This window comes from Bubalus kerabau, chromosome 2 (genome assembly GCF_029407905.1).
Source record: "Bubalus kerabau isolate K-KA32 ecotype Philippines breed swamp buffalo chromosome 2, PCC_UOA_SB_1v2, whole genome shotgun sequence".
Lineage (NCBI taxonomy): Eukaryota > Metazoa > Chordata > Mammalia > Artiodactyla > Bovidae > Bubalus > Bubalus kerabau.
Window position 1 is genome coordinate 3,609,911 of NC_073625.1, and position 20,373 is coordinate 3,630,283.

Consider the following 20,373-nt stretch of genomic DNA (forward strand, 5'->3'; position numbering starts at 1 on the left):
GCGGAACTGGGGTTCAGTGGGTAGTCGTGGGATCTTTGGGGAGCATCAGAACACAAAGACTGTGAGAGGAACAGCTGTGAAAGGCTTTGTGTTTCCAGATAGATTCCTTTATCCGGAGTTCCAAATGTTACATCTGTGCTTGACTGACCTGTGTTTTAGCCAGATGCTGGGGAGTGGGGTGGGTGAGTGATGAGCCCGTTGTTCTGGGACGGTGTCGTGTAAAGGGATAGAGAAGGAGGCAGAGAGGGACCAGAACCAGATTTCCTCATGGCCCAGGAGACATGACGACTGGCTTTGTTGTCGCTCAGGAAGATCTTCCATCCCCCTTTAGGAGTAGTTTGGAAAATGAAAAGTGTTTAAGTTCGGATCAGTACATGCTGAGAATAACAGAGCCAGTGAGAGCCTGCCCACTTTGTAAACCAGTGGGAATTTTATAGCTTTGAACTTTGTGGAAGCAGGAATAGTAGGAAATAGGGAAGAAAATAAGCTGCTTTTGCCTTTTGCGGTAATTTTGATCATTAACCTGTTTTCCAGAGTTAGTGACTTTACTGTTGAGATTTGAGAAAATAGAAAATATGCATTATCATGTGTCTAATTACCTGGTTTCACCCCCTCTTCTCCAGGAGGTGTGATTGCCTACATCAGCTCTTCCAGCTCGGCGTCCAGCCCTGCCTCTTGTCACAGTGAGGGTTCCGAGAATAGCTTCCAGTCCGCGTCCTCTTCTGTCCCGTCTTCTCCAAACAGCACTCATTCCGATAGCAATGGGAACCCCAAAAATGGCGATCTCTCCAGTATTGAAGGCATCCTGAAGAATGATCGAATAGATTGTTCTATGAAAACCAGCAAATCGAGTGCCCCTGGGGTGACAAAGAGTCACAGTGGAGTGACAAGTGAGTTGTCTAGTTTTTGACAGTTGATGCCACGAATTGCAGGTGGGGCTTACTTTATCACCTGTTCATTTGGTGGGGACCATTTTATTTCTGGGTATACTTTTCACCCCCTTCTGGGAAATTATATTTCAGTAATTTTTCAGAAATCAGTGATGACCTTAATTAAAAGTTACAGCCTAGGGCCTGTCTTAATCGATTCTCTGTGGTGAGGTGGTGTATCTGCCCGTGTTTCCTCTCGGGCACCCTCTTACCTTCTGTGGTTGTCTTTCTTCTGCACTCCTCCTGCTGAGTCTGGTTTCTAGAATGGAGCACTCACTCAGGGAAAGGAGTTTGCTTTCATGAAGCTGGCACTAGGAATGTTTGGAGGATTGGAATATCCCACAGAGTAGTGGGAATGTGGATTCCTAAGTGAGTGCAGAGGTCACGGGCTGGCTCAGGGCGGGGTCAGGAAGGGCTGGCACCTGGCTCTGCCCGAAGGCGGGTCGGACTGTTTGCACAGTGGCCTGTGGAGACCCCACTTCGCACCTTCTGTTGGTTGACGCCCCTGGCACTGATTTCTTTACTCTTACCCCATAGAATTGGTTTCTTAGTTCTGGCTGCATATCTGATGTAGAATAATTCTAGATTTACAAAATTTCAGTGTCTGTCCAGGATCTTCAGCTCTCTGAGAGAGTTTTGGCAGTGCCATAAGGCATGATTTCTTTTGATATGTCAATTTGGTATAAAGATTTTTCTCAGACATTACATATTTGTATATTTTTTAAAGTATTTACAAGTTAAACAAAATACAGTGCTCCATTGGAAAGAAACAGTTTTAGCTTTTCTTCCAGCTTTTCACTTTTGTGTCTATTTGTGCTTCAGAATTCAGTGGCATGGTTCTCCTGTGTAAAGTCTGTGGGGACGTGGCCTCAGGATTCCACTACGGCGTTCATGCTTGTGAAGGCTGTAAGGTAATGCATGCTTTTGTTGGTTTAAGCTGCCGATTCTGAGATTAAAGAAATTACATGGTTGATGATCCGGGAGGAGGAGAGAAGTCAGCTGCTCCTTAAAGTTTTAAGCATTTTATGTCATGTACAAACATAACTCATTTTGAAAAGCATATTTTAAAACTACATTTTAAATATATGTAGTATGTCTTTTTCCTTTAAGATTTTGATCAAAATAAATGTGTTATCTCAAACTTGAGTCTAGTGTGAAGTGTTCACTCACTGACGTGTCAGGCAGTGTCCTGGGTGGCAGAGGAGGGCAGGGAGCACTCGGGCGGGGCTGCTGCCTTCTGGAGACTTAGAGTAACCAGGCTTGGAGCAGATCTCATCAGGTCCTTTGACACTCTGACCTGTCAGGTGCTGGGAACGGGAAGCAGTTCCTAGATGCTTGTAAAAATGTGATACCTTCGGAAGCAATGCCAAGTAAGTGAAAGAGTCTCAAGTATAAATTGAGCCCTGGGTAAGCTCATTTGTAAGTTGCTTTGAGCATTCCTGAGTCAGGTAGTTCCAAGTGAGAAGTCTGTACTTCCTGCTCACATCTAGGGAGCCTCTCTTCTCATCTGGTCCTTCCTCCTGAGCGTCTAAAACTAATGCGGCCAAGACTTGTGCTTGCGCTCTTCTCTGACTGGAAGGCAGAAGCAGGGAACCGGTTTGGCGGGATGTGGTGGGCGAGCGAAACACTACCTGTACGTGAAGGGGAAACACTTCCTAGGGTGGCTCCTCGTGAGCTGTGAGTGTTGTAGCTCTTAATGGCTCCATCACTTCACAGGACTACTGTACTTCATTCAGAAATAGCACTTTTTCATTGTTTTAAAAATTCTATAAATCGTTTTTCTTTTTTTTTTCTTTTTACAAAAGATATGAAATAACTATGTTTATAGCTAGAGAAACCAAAGCACAAGCAAATGAACCTAAGTGCATATTTGTGATAAATGCCACACATAATTACTCTTAAAGCTAGCTCAGATATCATAGTGCCCAAGTATAGTATTACAGTAACAAAGTATAAAAATGTTATATCCCACAATCACTAATACAGATTCATCTAATAATGTGGTTAGTTATGACAGTCAAGGAAACTGCAGTTTAAAATAATTTTGGTGATTTTGATTTTCCTGAAAAAGTCAAGTGGAGGTCTTTGCAGACCACTCACAGAGCATGAACTTGAATTGTTTGTGTAGTAAATACGGGCAGCTGTGTGCGATCATGCAGCCGGGAGCTGTGGGTGTGTGTATGACACTTAACCTGTAGCTGATAAGTAACCGGGACATCTGGAATGTATAAGGAGGTGTCAGCAGAGGGTAATCCAGGAAAGACCACATCTCCTAACGTGACCCTTAGATCTAGCGAGGGAATTGCGGTGTGGACACCGTTCTCTGTCATCTTGTTGAGGATGTCCTTCATATTGCAAGAGTTTGGGAATTTGTAAGTGACTCCAGTATGAGCTGGAAAGCGTGGCTGCGGCCCCGGCTGGTAACAGGTGAACGGAGCGTAGGACACGGGGGCTTTGGCAGCGCTGAGACTCTCAGAGGGAAGGGGGAAAGGGCTCTGCGTGGCCGGCAGGCGCTCGCGGGTACCAGAGAGCTCGGCGGCGATCTGAGTGCCAGTGTCGTCTCTCCCCTGCTCTCAGCCAGATGACTTCTCGGGTCCCCGGTAGCGTACTGGCTAATTAGGTGCGGGGGACGCTTAGAAGGAGTTCCCCTGGATGTTTTTAATCGGATCCCTACAACTTCCTTTGTTCTTAGGGTTTTTTCCGGAGAAGCATTCAGCAAAACATTCAGTACAAGAAGTGCCTGAAGAATGAAAACTGCTCTATAATGAGAATGAACAGGAACAGATGCCAGCACTGTCGCTTCAAAAAGTGTCTGTCTGTCGGAATGTCAAGAGATGGTATGTCCCCATTAAAAGAGTGCTCTTCTTAAAGCCTGTGGGGCTTGGCGTTATTCCTCAGCGTGAACCAGAGCCGGGAGTCAATTGCCAAAGGCCCCCTTGTGCTCAGGGTGAAATGGATTTTCAAAAACACATTTTGTTGTCTTACAGGATGCCAAATTGATTCAAGTCAAATTTTAGCATCATCATCTCAGAAACAGCTTTTGACTCACTTCCCCTTTTTGTTTCTTGCCTGTGAAAAGACCCACTTTTCCTCTGTGTGATTTGAATACTTTTTCTTTTTCAAAAAATAAAGGTGCAGTTTTTCTTGATATAGGAGTTCTTGGCTTTTCCCCCTGATTTCTGTCTTAGTCGTTCTGAGGAACCCATTTCTCCCACTGTGAACTAGCTCTGTGACTTCTCAGTCCTGAGATGACACCATGCTTTTCGGCACCGATTGTACTTTCAAAGGTGATGCAGAATTGAAAGACCGTTGTGGCCTGGTGTGGAGGTGGTTGCTCGATCCTGGCGCGCTCCACTCCTGTGGGAAGCAGAAGTGGTGGTGACTGGTCGGACCTTTAGTGTCGTGTGTGGACGACCTCACTGGGACGTGACTCTTCTGTAGTGCTCGGGGAGTCTCATTCTTTTCCAAGTAACATAACCGAGGACTGTGAGGCTTTCAGAGGGGTCAGGGTAGGAGTTAATTGAGAACTGCTAAGAATGAGCCTTGTATTTATCTAGGGAAGGGTGATTTAAGCAGTCCCTTAGGTTACTCTAGCTAGTATCTACTGACACAGAAATAGTGTTGTAATAAGTAGGTTCTTGAATGACAGGTTTCAACAATTGATGTTCTATGTTTTCAGTTGCTTAAAAAAAATTTTTTTTTTATGGCTCTAGAAATACTAATCCAAACTTGATGGATATTGTGATTTCCACAAGAGTAAAAATGGCCATCAGTCGTGCAGAGGGGAGCGAAGGTAGAGTGTGCAAAAGGATAAAGTTATGTCTGTGGTTGCGACAGGGTAAGAGGCTGCAGTTGGAGCAGTGAGACTCCCTTGCTGGGTGGATGTATTGAATTTTTATTATCTGTGTATAAATAGTAGAATAGAAAGAAGCTTTTCTTTCCCTCAGAGATAGGAATGTTGGAGACAGGACTCATTCTAAGACTAAAGCTTTATTTTTGTTTCATTGATTTTAATTAAAATCCAGCCAGTTTATTTTCCAGTAACTACATTTCTATCGACTGTGATTTTTTCTTCCTTTTTTTTTTTAAGATTTTCTCTTAAGTTGGAAAAGGTGATCCCTTAATAGTTGGGTCTTGAGGATAAGGTTACAGAGTGAACGGACAGAGGTCAGGAAGTGATTGTGCCTGTGCGTCCAGCGCTGACGGGTGTGGGCAGCCGCGCGCCTCCCCGAGGACACAGCCTTCAGCCTTGTTAGTAAGGTGCTGTGCAGTTATGCTGGTTTGTTTCAAACTGATTTTCATTAGTTAATTTCAGATTTCTTTCTTAGACTTTGCTTATAAAATACCCAAGAAGTCTTCTCTTAAGCTTTATTTTGAGATAAAAGTGAAAAATTTCTCTCCTCACTCCCACTTCCTGTGGTACCTCAAAAACGTAACCGGCAAGTTTAGAGTGATTTTTGGCCAGACTCAAGTGGGCATTCTTGTGTGATCAGAAGCTGTAGCTGTCAGAGCCAATTCTGTGTTACTCTTTGGAATAAACGGGTCTTCTTTAACATGTAGATGTTGAATATCTTTTTCTGCAATAGCTGTTCGGTTTGGGCGTATTCCTAAGCGTGAGAAACAGCGGATGCTGATCGAGATGCAGAGCGCGATGAGGACCATGATGGACAGCCAGCTCAGTGGTCGTTTGCACAGTGACCCTTTAGCAGACCACCACGAGCAGATCGCCTTGCCAGCCCAGGAACAACCGCGACCCAAACCCCAGCTGGAGTCAGACAGCAACAAAAGCTCTTCTCCCTCCTCCTCCGATTTTGCGAAGGAGGAAGTGATCGGCATGGTAACCAGAGCTCACAAGGACACCTTCATGTATAATCAGGAGCCGCGCGAAAGCTCAGCGGAGACGGCGGCGCTGCCGCGAGAGCGGCTCCCTAAGAGCCTGGAGCAGTACAGCGTGAACCACGAGCACTGTGTGGGCGGGCCGCACGGCCGCTTCCCCTGTGCCGACAGCGTGCAGCACCTCAGCGGACACTACAAGGGCCGCAGTGGCGGGCACTACCCCGGCGGGCACGCCGTCTGTGTCGCGGGCGGACACTGCGTGAGCTTCTCCGGCGCTTATACTCAACGAGTGTGCGATCGAGTTTCCATAGATGGGTTTTCTCAGAACGAGAACAAGAATGGTTTCCTGTGCAACACTGGAGCGAGGATGCACCTGGTATAGTGAAATCATGTGTTTTGCTCACTTTGTGTCCAGGAAAACTGTGAAGGCTTGCTTTTTATTTGGAGGCCATTCCAACTTCAGAGGCGGGGGTGAGGGTCAGGAGGGCTAGGACATTTATTAGAAGCCCTTTTGCATGGTATTTTAGATCAAATATTTTGAATAAACAGCATTTGTGGAATGACCTGATTGCACACAGAGCTAGGTACACATGCATGTTATTTGATTGATACTGTGATCAGAATTAGGATTTTATGTAAACTATGGGTTATGAAGAATTGATCCTTTAATTCTTAGAAAACCCTTTCAAAATGTAGGCATTCAAGTTAGTTTTGGCCTTACTAGCGTTGGGATTTCCTCAAGGGGACTGATCCTTTAGCTTGCCACAGTCAGTAATTCCTTGATTGGGATGGAAAGTGTCTTCTTTAACCATCATGATATATAAAAAGGTCTTTGGATATAGAGCATGGGTGTTTCATGGTTTGAAGACTTGGGAATAGTTTAAGATAATCCGCTGGTTTCTAAGAATTTTCTTAGACTTCATCCTGTGGGATGAGTCAGTGTTAACGTCATTTAAGTGTCTCATTAAATCCAGCAGTCTGTGTGAAAGCACGCTGTTTATGCTCAGCCAGACTTTTATCCACAGCAGCGGTCCCAAGGCTCTGTTTATACCATCGGGTCCTTTGACAGTGCTTGGTGTTTTCTACAGCTGGGTAATTCAGATCTTCTTTTTTCATTTTCAAAATAGTTGACTCAGTTACCCCAATCCTAATGTTAAATGTTTGTTTGTTTGTTTTGGTCCCTTGAAGTTTTTGAGTCCATGGATCTGGAAGGTAACCTTATTTTCTTTAGGCTTAGTGACTGCCGTAAGGAGGGGAAAATATGTAAAGGTTTAGGTTCTCATTTGTGATGTTCTCCATGGTTATGGAGCCGTCCCATCTCTGGATCTCCTGGGTTTAGTCGGCACGTGAAGGCTGATTTTGTTAGCGTGTCTGCGTGTCGTGTCTGCGTGGCGTGCCGGTCCCTCCTCTGGCCTCTTCCTCTTGCCTCCCCATCCTCATTTAGAAGGTGCACCTGTGTGTCCAGCCGTTGGGTCCTCACTGAACAAGTGGAGGCCAGTGGTCACACCATTGTATATGAAATAAGTGGTCAGTGACCTCTTTTTTAAAAATGAAGCATCTTAGATCTTTTCTTCTCTGAAATTACAGCAATGTAATTTTGCCTATTTAGGAAACAGTGAGTTTTGAAATACTAAGTGTGGGGTTGGGCTCTAGGCCTTGACTTCTAGCTGTATTTGGATGGATCACAACCCTCTTAAAGTCCCATTTCCTTATCTAAGAGATGGTAATTATATGTCTGCCATAACTAAGTAACAGGCCTGAGAGTCAAGTGCACATGTGTGACTTTGCTTGGCAATCGTAAAACCAGTGTAAGACGATAGTAGTGTTACAAAGTACACTCTCAAACCTGTGCAACAGGCAAGTGTCCAGTCTCAGTACTTTTTAGTAATTTTAGTTATGCACCATTGCCATAATCCAGTGTTAAATCGTCCCCATCACCCCCAAAAGCATCCCTTATGCCTGTTGGCAAACAGCCCCTGCCCCAGCCCCAGCCGCTCAGCTACTTTATGTTTCTATAGATTGTGCACCAGGGTTTTGAACCAGCTTGTAACAGATGAACTTTTTGCTTAGGCTACTTCTTTTACGAAAAGTTGACTGCTGTTTAAATTAGGCCACTCTGAGCCTTTGTGTCACAAGGGGAGCAGCAGTAGAGAAAGTGCTAGCTAATATCAGTAGATTCTGTGGTGTCGGAGAGTATTTTCCTGTTGGGGTTTCCACTGACTGATACGCTACCTTGGAAGTTTCTTTCCCACCTCTCATAATCGAAGATTTCTTCTGTTTTGTGCATATTAGGTTTGTCCGATGAGTAAGTCTCCGTACGTAGATCCTCATAAATCGGGGCATGAAATCTGGGAAGAATTTTCCATGAGCTTCACCCCAGCAGTGAAGGAAGTGGTGGAGTTTGCAAAGCGCATTCCTGGGTTCAGAGATCTCTCGCAGCATGACCAGGTCAACCTTTTAAAGGCTGGGACTTTTGAGGTAGGTTTTTATTTATCTTGAATGTTGTTGATACAGGGCAGGGTAGTATTTTATTTTCATTCTTTTCTCAACAAGTGTTTGTAGTCCAGAGGCTGAAACTACCAACAAAAGCATGACCATCCCAGGATCTTGGGGAGAGACAAGGTAAACCCTGCGTGACTCAAGGCTTGAAACGCAAACGTGCTGGCTTCACAGCACAGAAACTCCAAGTCCTGGAACCGCCTCTAGGTGTGAACCTGGCAGGTTCTCCGGAGTTAGACTCCTACCAGAAGCCCAGCCCAGCATTTCCTGGGTTCAGTACCAGACCAAAGGGCAAACAGGTCGTGGTTTTGTCTCTTAAGAGATGGTGAAATATTTGGTCCATGTAGCAGATGTTTCATATGTACTACCACAATCCTTTTGGCCTCGTCAGAATCCTTGGCTGCTCTTTTGACTCCAGCTTCTCTTTCTGGGATGCTGTCTCCTGGGCCTGGGGCAGCTCTTATTGCCAACTTGAATAGGACCCAGACAGAGCTTCTTCCTGTGCTTGGCTAGGTGCCTCTCATCTGTTGGCCTGGGGCTTCCCTGCCACAGCTGAGGTGGGCAAGGGCGCAGAACTGGCCTGGAGCTCACGTGGGCATTGTCCTGAAGTCCACGGGAGGGTGGGAGCTGATGTTGGGCAGCCCCAGCCTTTGATCAGCAGAAGAAGTGGGGGGAGCTTCATGTCCCTGGATGGCCCCACATGGCCCAGATGTCGGTTGTGCTTGATGTCAGGTGGTGTCCAGCTTGGTGACACGTCCTCTGCTACTGACTTTCCTTTCATCGCATTTCCTTCTTCCTCACGCCTGTTTTCACACATGCACCCCTCACAAAACCCCTTGCCTTTGGCTCTGTTCTCTGGGCCACTTGGACTAGAATAGAGAAGAAGATGTTTTCACAAATAAAATAGCTGTGATATAATTCCAAAGAAACACCTATAGGTTAGAATTTTCAGTTTAAAGGAAAATATTAGACTTAAGGGACTTTGGCTGTGTTGGGCCTTTGTCGCAGCTCGTGGGTTCCTCTAGTCGGGACATGTCGGATCATAGTTCCCTGACCAGGCATCAAACCCATGTCCCCTGCATTGGAAGACAGACTCTTGATCAGTGGACCTCCAGATTTAAAGTCAGAAGGGGATGTCAGAGATCAAGTTCAGTTCACCCAGTTACGAGGTTATATAACTATAGCCCAGAGAGGTAAGAGACTTCTTTCCTGGGTTACCAGTATATTTATGACAGTCAGGACTAGAACACAGATCTCAGAGTCCAGGACGTGTGTTCTGTTCCCCTTGTGATCTGTCTGGAGACAGCTGGCTGCAGAGCTAGCACTGCCTTCTTAGAAGGCTCCCTCTCTCGGGCTGTCTTCTTAGAAGGCTCCCTCTCTCTCGGGCTGCCTTGGGTGAAGCAAGTCTTTGCTTGGGAGCTCTGCAAAGGGCAGGTGTTAGTTCAGCGTTCTTCTGGTCACGTGAGAAATACAGGACATAGTCGTTAGCATTGACTAGGGTGGAATGAGTCCGCAGTGACTCTTGGCTTGGATTTCCATCATAACTTGATATCTAGAACACCTGCTGTAACAGTTTGTGTCTCTTTGGGTTACCATTTCTTGAAATAGACTAGAGCTCATCTTTGCTTGTCTGCATTTGGTGTTTGGATGTTTCCAGGTGTTGTTGCATTGAAATACTGCTCTTTTTATTTCGGGCTTACAGACCGTGTGATGTACTTGATAGCTTAATAGACTTTCTTTAATACCCTTGCCCAAGGCCCAGTTTCAGACTTCTTAGCATTATCGCCTGCTTTAATTTGGGGTTTTCTGGCCTGCTTTAATTTTGAATCTGCATTTCAGAATCTTTGTTAATAGCGTCAGAGCACCATAGGCGTTGACTATTTTGTCACTGGTGACTAGAATTTTTTTTTTATGCTCTTCCTAGAGTATTGCTTTGATGGGGAATTTGCCTTAAGCAAATGGTTCTGGGTAAAAATAAACTCAGTTTTTCTTCTACAGCTTTTTAAAATACGTAGGTTATCTCTTAACTGACTTGAATACTGAGTTATTTTCTCATATTATGATTGAACTTCCCCATATACATTTAAGTCTTTTTCTTTTTCCAGGTTTTAATGGTACGGTTTGCGTCATTGTTTGATGCAAAGGAACGTACTGTCACCTTTTTAAGTGGAAAGAAGTATAGTGTGGATGATTTACACTCAATGGGAGCCGGGGATCTGCTGAACTCCATGTTTGAATTCAGTGAGAAGCTAAACGCCCTCCAGCTGAGTGATGAAGAGATGAGTCTGTTCACAGCGGTTGTCCTGGTCTCTGCAGGTAAGGAAGCCGGTTCACAGTCAGTCGTGCCACCTGGAATGCAGTGAGCAGCCTGGGGACAAGGCTGCAGTTGCCTAGGTTCTGCCCGTCGTGTAGAGGGACCAAGGCCTTAGGGAAGATGCTGAACTAGGGGTCTATTATGTTTGCATGATGAATTTTTTTTGCCATGACAGTAAAAGTCAAAAGTGCTGTATAGCGATAAACGGATGTTGAGATCTGGGCCTCATGTCTACCTCTCTTAATCTTTAGCTTTTGTTCATATTTTTTTTTACAAGTCTTAATATCTCATGGATTTATTTTTTGCAAGATTGTATATCACCAGGTAGGCAGTGGTAATCCAAATCTAAGTTTTAATTAAAAATACCATGTGGGTTACTTGAAAGTGTTGTAAGTATCAAGATGTATGATATTACTCTTTTGTTACAAAAATCAGAATTATGAGTTGTAGGCTGTCACTCAGCTTTGCTCCTGAGTTCTCTGTGTGGCTCGGTAAGTACCCGTCTCTCTCTGGGTCTCGGTTTCCTCCTCCTAGGAAGGGAAGCGATTGTGCGATTGTGCGTGGGAGCCTCAGGGCAGACGCGAGCCTCTGCCTGAGTGAGTGCTGCGGCTGCTGTGTCCCAGCGTTTCCTGATGCTCGTGAGGCACCGGCGGGGTTTCCCAGTTTCTCTGCCACCTGGTGTTACATTGCGGTTGTTTCTGACCCATGTATCTCAGCTCAGACAGTAAGAGAGGGATTACCCCCCAGTAAGAATTCAGGACTGAGACAGTGACTTCCTTGGGAACGTGTGAAAAAGTGCCAGCCATTTTTAGGTATCCCCAACTTTATTTTAAACCATTCGTGGAAAATTAGACAGTATTTTGACGTGACTGACTTTAAGTTCCCCATTGACTTCGTGCTGTGTAAAAGCCCTTGTGCTGAGCACAGGGAGGGCTGTGAAATGTGAGTATGGCCCCTGGTTACTGGCTGAGCTGTCAGTCAGTGACTCTTCACACCAGTAATCCCTGGGGAGGGTGAGTTCTTTGTGTATCTCGAAGGGCCCGTAGCACGTCGGTGGTTAGGCCATCTGCGAGCATTGTTGGGCCACCTTTTCTGACCCCCTCTACCTGCAGTTACGGGATAATATGATGGACCGTGTCAGGGAGGGAGGCCTGGTTTCTCAGTAGCTTTTCAATGCCTCTGGCTCATGTGTGTGTTCAATCGCTCGTCGTGTCGGACTCTTTTGCAACCCTGTGGACTCCTGTGTCCATGGGATTCTCCAGGCAGGAATACCGGAGTGGGTTGCCATTTCCTCCTCCAGGGGATCTTCCTGACCTGGGGATCAAACCTTTGTCTCTTGCATCTCCTGCATCAGCAGGTGGGTTCTTTACCACTAGCGCCACCTGGGAAGCCTCTTGCACATAAGCCACTGTTTTGCAGAGTCTCTTGATAAGTAATTAGTAATAGTTTGAGTTGGCTTCAGGTTAGTAAATCTATAATCGTGAAACTGCAGGTGCTCCATACTGGTTAACTTCTTTATCTAGTGAATGGGCCTGGAGCGCGAGGCCCTCAGGGTTACAGACGAGGTTGAAGACACAGGCTGTAGGTTCCATTTGGAGAGACAGAACCAACGCAGAAAGCTTTATGTTCTAACCGGTGAGGCTCTGCCTGCGGTAGATGGGCGTCTTGGGAATGAAGAAGGCTTTGTGGGCAGGATGGTGGTGGAGCGGGACCGTGCGGGTAGAGTGTTAGGTCTCCCCAGTGGAAGGTGAGGACGGCCCGAGGGGCGGGAGGCGGGAGACGGGGAGCCCCGGGCTGAGTGACCGCTGTGAACCCCAGCAGAGTGGCTGTGTGACTCCACGGTGGGGGGCCCCTGGGCGTGAGTGCTGAGCCACTGTGACGTGGGTCCTGTGTTTACCCCGGGGCGCCGGAGCGGTGCGCCGTCAGCTGGAGGGTCGGCTTCACAGGCTGTGCAGGTGACTTGAGGGATGAGGAGGTGGCCGTGGCAGAGGAGGCGGGGAGGAGGGGCTGCGCTCCTGGGGCAGGTCAGGGGTAGATGGTGGCCTCCTGGCTCCCGGGGCAGGTCAGGGGGGACGCGGCTGGTGGGGGGCGCTCCCGGGGCAGGTCAGGGGAGAGGCGGTGGCCCCCCGCTCCTGGGGCAGGTCAGGGGGGACGCGGCCGGTCGGGGGCGCTCCCGAGGCAGGTCGGGGGGAGATGGTCTGCTTGCCAGGCACCGTGCTCCTTCGTAGTTTCCACCAGGAATGTGATTTCTCTGTTGTTTCAGATTTTAACTTGGAGAAAGCCTTGTTTTGTCTTCTGATCATAAGAATAATACAGATTCTTTGAGAAATTAGACAGTGTCAATAGTAAGATGAAAATAAGGGGTGATAATATCACCACCAAAAAAGAGCACCATTAACGTTAGGGATCTCTCTCTAGCCATTTACCCACCAACCCATTTGTCCCTTTGCCTGCTTGTGGATAATATTACTGAAGGAGAAAGACAAATTGTAAAAGAAGATAGGCCTTCTTATTTTTGTTATGTTTATACATGAGGATATACAAGCAACACAGAAATACCTGCATCTTAAAATGATACATTGTAATACTTGATGATAATGTTCATATCAAATTTAAATCTTTGTCTCTTAAAAAAGGACTATTGTTATTTTTAAAGCAGGAAAATAAAATCCAGTAATGGTGGAAGGGTATAAAATGGAAAGCCTCTTTATTCTCTTGCTAGCCTATTCTTCAGGCTTATTCTGATGATTGCTGATCCAACTCGAAATACTATCCTTATGCCTTTTTATTTAGTAGATGTAACAGATCAATGATAGCTCAGCTGGTAAAGAATCCGCCTGCAATGCAGGAGACCCTGGTTTGATTCCTGGGTTGGGAAGATCCCCTGGAGAAGGGAAAGACAACCCGCTCCAATATTCTGTATAGTCCATTGGGTTGCAAAGAGTCAGATATGACTGAGCGACTTTGACTTTTCAGCTGATAAATGAAAGCACCCTCTCATTTTCCCCTCTCAGTTTTTATGTTTGTTTTCTCCCCCCAGTTACTTTAGTTATTTAATGACTGTGATATGCCCCCACTCTGCTCCTTCGCTTGTTCGTGACCCTCAGGAGTTCGGCTCATGCATCCTCACGTCCAGGGAGGCTCATCCCACTTTTTCTGCAGCCTGACTTCTTTGGTCCTAGCGTTTCTTCTGTGTTGTCAAGAATGAAAACGTTTACATCCTGTTCTAGAGATGTGACTGTCTTCCGTGCTTTATCAGTTGATTCTAAAAACTGAACAGGAAAGCATCCGTATTTAAGTGTTACGATTACGGGAATAGTGCTCATAGTGTTCCCTCAGTGGGGCTGAAAGGGTAACAAGGCAACTTAGACTCACTCTCCCCCAAACCTGTGCTTCCTGACGGAACGTTCAGGTGTCAGGTAAGAGATGGATTGTCTTTCTGTATTTTCTGCTAACCGCTTAGAATTAAGCAACATTACGGTTTGCTTTATATTCAAAATAGCTTTTGTTTTTCTTGGAATCTACCCTTGCCTTCTGGTTTTTGCTTTGTTTTGGTTGTTGTCAGATGATGTGCTGGTTAATGGTCTCGTTATGTAATTTTGTCTTCACAACAGACCCTGCATGTGAGCTAGGACATGCTGTCCTCAGTTACACAGGCGAGGAGGTTGAGGAACGGCAGGGGTGGGGGCTTAAATAATTTGTTTGAGGTCACATTTTTAATAATGGGCTGATCAGGCATTTGCACCACTACTAGTCTAGCTTTAGAAGCCTTCCCCCTGTACTGCTTGAACAGCTCTAGCTGTTCAGAGAGAAGTCTCAAACTTACTTGCCTGAGTGATGGGGAGGATCTTGATACCGTGAGGAGAAGAGCAGTTGCACCCGGAAGGTTAGTTCTTTTTCAGGCTGTGTGGAAGGGCAGAATCCCTTCCAGGTGGAGGTCAGACTGGCCTGTGGGTATCAGGCTGGGCTCGTCGGGGTGCAGGTGTCCGTTGTCCCCATGGGGGGCTGGTGGAGGGGATTTCACATCCGTCTATAGACGGACAGTCAGGGAGTTCTGGTGAAATGGTGAAGGTCGCGGAAAGCCGCGTCGCGACCAGCAGTACAGCCCGTGGTGCGCCGTTGGGAAGATGAGTTTCTGTTTCAGTCTGTGCCTCTACTGTTGCAGTTGCTAGGGGATTGTTTATGATCAGCTGGGTTTGTAGTTAGGTCTTCTGGCCTCGAAATCATGAAACTGTGGTTTTTTATGATTAACATTCTTAGGTACAGTGAAGGGAGTTGAATAGAGAGGCATAGGCCACTGAAAGTCAAGATAATCACTGGAGGATCAACCACGTATAAAACCAACTCAAATGTCCTTTTCCACGTACTGTTTGGTACTGGTACTACTGCCATCTAGACTGTTTTGTTTTGGGGGATCATTCTCATTTTTTCCCAGTTGTAAATTACAGATGACGTAGTGTAAAGCAGCTCCTTTCTTCTGTCAGAATATCAGCTCTCTAAACACGAGGACTTGCAGCTTGTCACGGTCACTGCGTATTCCGTAGCACCACACAGGTGACCTGCAGAAGGCAGTGGCAGCCACTCCAGTATTCTTGCCTGGAAAATCCCCATGGACAGAGGAGCCTGGCAGGCTCCCGTCTGTGGGTCGCAAGAGTTGGACACAACTGAGCAACTATGCACACACATACCGGTAACCACACTCATTCAAGTGTTTGGTGAATGAATTAATGAATTGCAAGACTGTTAAAGAAAACAATTGCTTGAACATTAAAGGCAAGGGAGGGTCTTGGAAGCATTATTACAAAGCTTTAAGTAGTTTTCCAGAGATGATCTTGTGATTGTATGGCCAAAGTCTGGTGTCGAGAGGAGATCTTTTGTCCATCTTACAGTTTCGTGTGAAAATTTGATTTCCCTCCCTGACACCCCCAACCTTACAACCTCCCTTACAACCTCCCTTACAACCCCCTCTTCTCGGAGCCATTGAATATTTCTTGTGTACAACTGTCTCCTGTTGTAAAGGGAAGAAATAGCCCTTGCTGATGAAAAAAGTCCATGGTTTGGTTCTTTTAAAGGTAGTTTCCTTTATTACTGATTTATATTAAATCACTAACTTATTAACATTTTTGTATGATGAATTTAGTAAACACAGTATGCTAAATGAAAGTAAAATACAACTATTAATAGGGAGTTGGTGATGGACAGGGAGGCCTGGCGTGCTGCAGTCCATGGGGTCGCAAAGAGTCACACGACTGAGCGACTGAACTGAGCTGAACAGATAATAGAGTTGCGTGCTATGTTAGATAACTACTACTGCATAACAAGTTACCCAGAGATTCCCGGGCTTAAAAACGCGTCCATTTTTTCTCTCTCAGCTTCTGAGGGTTGGGCTATGGGTGCCTCGGCTCAGGGTTTCTGAGGAGGTTGTGTTCAAGCTGTCAGCCGTCCATATGAAGGCTTCGCTCGGGCAAGATTGACCTCCAGGCTTATTCACGTGGTCGTTGGCAGGACTCGGTTCTTTGCGAGTTGTCCCACTGGATGTCTTGGTCGCTGGCTGCTGGAGACAGCCCTCAGCTCCTGAGCACTTGGGCCACATCTTAGGGCATCTCACATGGCATCTGGCTTTCCTCAGAGCAAGCAGTGAGACTGTCTGAGGTGGAAGCCGTGGTTTTTCCTGTGATGCTGCTTTCAGTCGTGAGTCTGGCCCACTCACGGGGAGAGGGGTCCACGCGTGGGTCCCCGGGTGCCTGCCGCCCGTGGTAACAGGCAGATGTGGAATGTTCCATATGGGGTGAAAATACACTTCCAAACCACACAACTCATCTCGTTTTGCTCATTAGAAGCAGTTGAAATTAGGTGGTATCGTATTTAAAAAATCAGAACCTCTAGATTTTTGTGAGCAAAGATACCTAAGCGGTATAAAGAATTTTAATTTATCAGGTGTACTATGTGATACATACTTTATAATATGATTAATAGCTACAAACATTTGCCATTGGGCTTTAAAAAACCCTGTCAGGTATCTTTTGCCTTTGTTCCCATGTATAAAACTTTGGTTTGAGCTCATTAATGAGACTGACAAGTACGAGTTATGACTGTTATCCTTAGTAACACTGTCCTCTCCTCTCCCTCTGCTCCTCGCTCTCCGCAGATCGATCGGGGATAGAAAACGTCAACTCCGTGGAGGCTTTGCAGGAAACGCTCATCCGCGCGCTCAGGACCTTAATAATGAAAAACCACCCAAACGAGGCCTCTATTTTTACAAAACTTCTCCTAAAATTGCCAGATCTTCGCTCTTTAAACAACATGCACTCTGAGGAGCTCCTGGCCTTTAAAGTTCACCCCTAAGGCCTTCGCTGACTTAGACACGAACCGACCCAGGCTAACTGGACATGTTGTGCTGAAACGCTTATTTCTCTGTGCGCGCCGTCCGCGGAGGTGGAGACCTCGCGGCCGACGAGCCCGCAGGCCGTTCCGCAGCCGGCCCGGGATTTCCCCAGCCCTGGCTGGAGGCCGCGCGCCGTCCCGAGAGACCCGCCGCTGTGCAGCACTTAACTGGAGAAGCTACACTGAATTACACTCACACTGAATGTTAGACTTGCTCATCTGCCAAAACCAAAAACCATTTTGATCTCCCTGTGACATAAATGTAATGCGTAACCACAAGTATCTGAGGGCCTGAAGGTACCCTCTGCGGTGGAAGTTCTGTCAGACGGAAGCTTGACTTCAGCACGGGACTCTGCTCTGCCGGTTGAGGCCCCGCGAGTCAGGAGACCTCGGTGTGGGTGCCGCGTCGTCGTGGGCGTGCTCGGGCCTGGGAGGCTCCCTGCTTGTGGAAATGAGAGCTGACCCTTCCCCAGGCCCGCCCCACACGGCCTAACCACCGTCTGTAAAGCATCTTTACCTCTTGGGAGATAGGCACTATGTAAATACGGTAAAATTTTTGTTATAATTATTCATAATAATTATCTTTTTTTTTTTTTTTTAACTTTTACTCTTTTCTGAGAAATCATTTCAGTCCACACCAATCTGCTATTCAGGGTTCCTGCATAGGTGTGGGGTATCCTCTGGCACACATATATTCAAAGATTATGGGTACATTAAATACATAGTGGTGTACATAATATCCATGTGAATATAGTTATACATAAATATATCTCTTCACAATATTTTAAACTGTGAAGAACTTTATCATACAATAAACTTAAAACAAGAGGTGTCAAAAGACCCAGATTAGGTGCATTTTACCTGTTGATAACATAACCATTGCTTTAAATGTTTAGAGAGTAGAGGCTGAATTTATGCTCTATTTTTGTTTATTTAAGCAACACTTAATGTGAAAGTGCAACAGGCAGTTGAGTCCAGATTTTCAAAAAATAAGTATTTTAGAGTTCATCTCTAGTAAAATTTTTGATTCAGGTACTGGTCATTTAAAAGTTCATTCAGATTCTTACCTTGTGCTAAAAAGATTTCATTGCTGCCCTTTAATACACATGCTGCAGCTTGATGATAAACATTTTGATTCTTTCTGGAGAACCAATGTTTAAGAAAACAGTTTCACATGTTGATGTGTGCCTGTGTGTGTGAATGTAGGTGTGCAAGTGTGTTCTGAAGCCACTTGTTTTGTGTTTTTTCCCCTAAATAACACTACAGGGATTTTGTCAAATTAGATTTCACCTATAATTTGAAAAATCATTTAGTGTGTGACCTGCAGGCTTAGGAATAGTCAAAGACATTTCATCCTTATTTCTGTTCTTGGGCTTTATTACATCTTACAATTACAATCTTAGAAGGTAAGATTGGCCTTTTTATGGCAGTTGGAGAAAATCACCAGAAAGTTGAGGATCTTATGTATGTTTTTCTGTTGCCCTGGAAGATAGTAGCTAATTGGATTTTTTGGCTGAAGATTGCCTTCTGTGTAATTTTTAGATTATATAAAATTACAAAAATGAAAAGGTCCCCTTTACTATCTCAGCCTGTTACTTTTAATGACATGTGAGCAGAATGCCTTATTTTGTAACCTTGTTTAACTTGTTGCTACTAGGACTTGAATTTCTGTGGCACTAGTTAAGTAAGTTAAAAAAGAATTAAACCCTCTCTTTATTAAAGAGGAAAGGTGATGGTGATGTCTGTAGTACAATGTAAACCATAATTGTGATTTACCTTAAATAGGTATGACTTTTATGGGATATACAGTATAGTTTTTGTGAATTCTTTACATGATAGCATTATCTTTTTATAATTTTTTTCCGAAGATAAATGCATAGTTTTCTTCTATGGGAAATAGAAACAGCTTTTTGACGTAATACTGAGAACCTCAAAGATCATGTTGTTTCTTAATTTTTGCCTTTTGCATAAGCCTCTTTATAACATATATCTTTAAAGCAGTTACTAAGTCTTTAGGAATGTGTAACCAGAACTATGTTAGTATTGCTTATAAAACTTTAGTTAGGTTCAATATATACATGTATACATCTATATATAGGTATAGAGATTTGCATTTTGTCTTGTAAAATTTTATTTGAACAAATTCTTCCTGTAGGTAATGGGAAACAAATTTAATAGTTCATATGCCACTCTTAGTGTTTCTATATCTGAAAATAGCCCACGATTGAAACTTGTAATTCTAAAGTTAAACCAGCAGCCTACTACAAGCACATTCTTTGATTGAGTCATTGGTTATAAACTTACTATTGATAAAAGCGGAGAAGACAGCCAGTTTGGGGAACTTCTGAGTTGGTGGGACACTGTCGATTAACAATGTACTGTATGAATTAAGTGATGCTTTAACTCTGATTTTACATTTTAAAGTTAAGACATGGGCATTATGTCAGCAAACTTAAGGGCATTATGTCAGCAAGCTAAAACATTTTTTTCTTGTGCTTTTAACATATCTCTTTACATGATCTGAGAGACGATTCAAGCCTTTAGAGAGAAATAGCTGAGGAAAAGGGGAAACATCTTGGGATGAAGCTTTTCCTTATGGCGATGGTTTAATTGCAGATTCAAAAATCAGAAGGAAATTTCAGTGGATTAAGTGTATAGCTTCCATAAACACATTTCAAGAAATTACCATTGTAACTTGATAAGATACGATTTATTTTATGTAAACATCATTGCAAAGCAAGGAGTAGAAGCTCAGCTAGATTTATTACTGTGCACGAGAGTAAGTACCTATCTCAATTATTCTTTTTCTTTTCCAATATAAAGTTTGCTGAATGTACAAGAAGAGTTTATCACTTAGGGTATAGAATTTTTTAGGGGGTGGGGGGGGGCTCTGTCAGGCAATTACCTAGAAACAAAGATTGTCTTGGTTTGATCTGAAATGTAAAACTTGAGGCTATTCTTGAACTGACATGGAAAAATAAAATGGCTGTTGTTTCAAAAAAATGATAGAACTATATTGTTGACAAGATATGAATTAAGTTTATTTTCTACAAACTGTTATTGATGAAGATATGGATAATACGTTCATGTTTCTGAAAAGTAATCTGTACATGGCGGGAGGGAATAATAAATATTGTTTCTAACCAGGTGTGGTATTTGGTATTTTCCTATCTTGAGTTTTTTGTAAGACCATCTATAATTACCTTACTGCATTCCCTTGAGCAGAGCAGGGTCTCTTTTATGTAGATCTCCAATTCAGCATGGGGTGGAGTGGGGGTGGGGTATAAATATGTAGGCCTTTTTAAAAAAGGAGACTTCAGAGTTTGTTTAGAGATTCCAGAAAAGACTGTTAGTTTTCTATGATGCCAGCTGAATGGAGGTTTGCTTTGTGAGATGAGGTGGTCTTCCTGG

The 20,373-nt window shown here is 44.6% G+C and overlaps 1 protein-coding gene across 3 annotated transcripts in view; it reads left to right on the plus strand.

Moving 5' to 3' along the window:
* The window catches only part of NR1D2 (nuclear receptor subfamily 1 group D member 2), a 28,557-nt gene extending 8,449 nt beyond the window's left edge, over positions 1-20,108 (plus strand). For all 3 annotated transcript variants that reach the window (XM_055566896.1, XM_055566899.1, XM_055566898.1), the window contains exons 2-8: positions 624-890; positions 1,752-1,840; positions 3,622-3,766; positions 5,516-6,141; positions 8,058-8,243; positions 10,370-10,580; positions 16,727-20,108. In XM_055566896.1, the coding sequence (XP_055422871.1) occupies positions 624-890; positions 1,752-1,840; positions 3,622-3,766; positions 5,516-6,141; positions 8,058-8,243; positions 10,370-10,580; positions 16,727-16,923 (1,721 nt within the window). In that variant the 3' untranslated portion in view covers positions 16,924-20,108. The remainder of the gene's footprint in view (positions 1-623; positions 891-1,751; positions 1,841-3,621; positions 3,767-5,515; positions 6,142-8,057; positions 8,244-10,369; positions 10,581-16,726) is intronic.
* Positions 20,109-20,373: the final 265 nt, after the last annotated feature.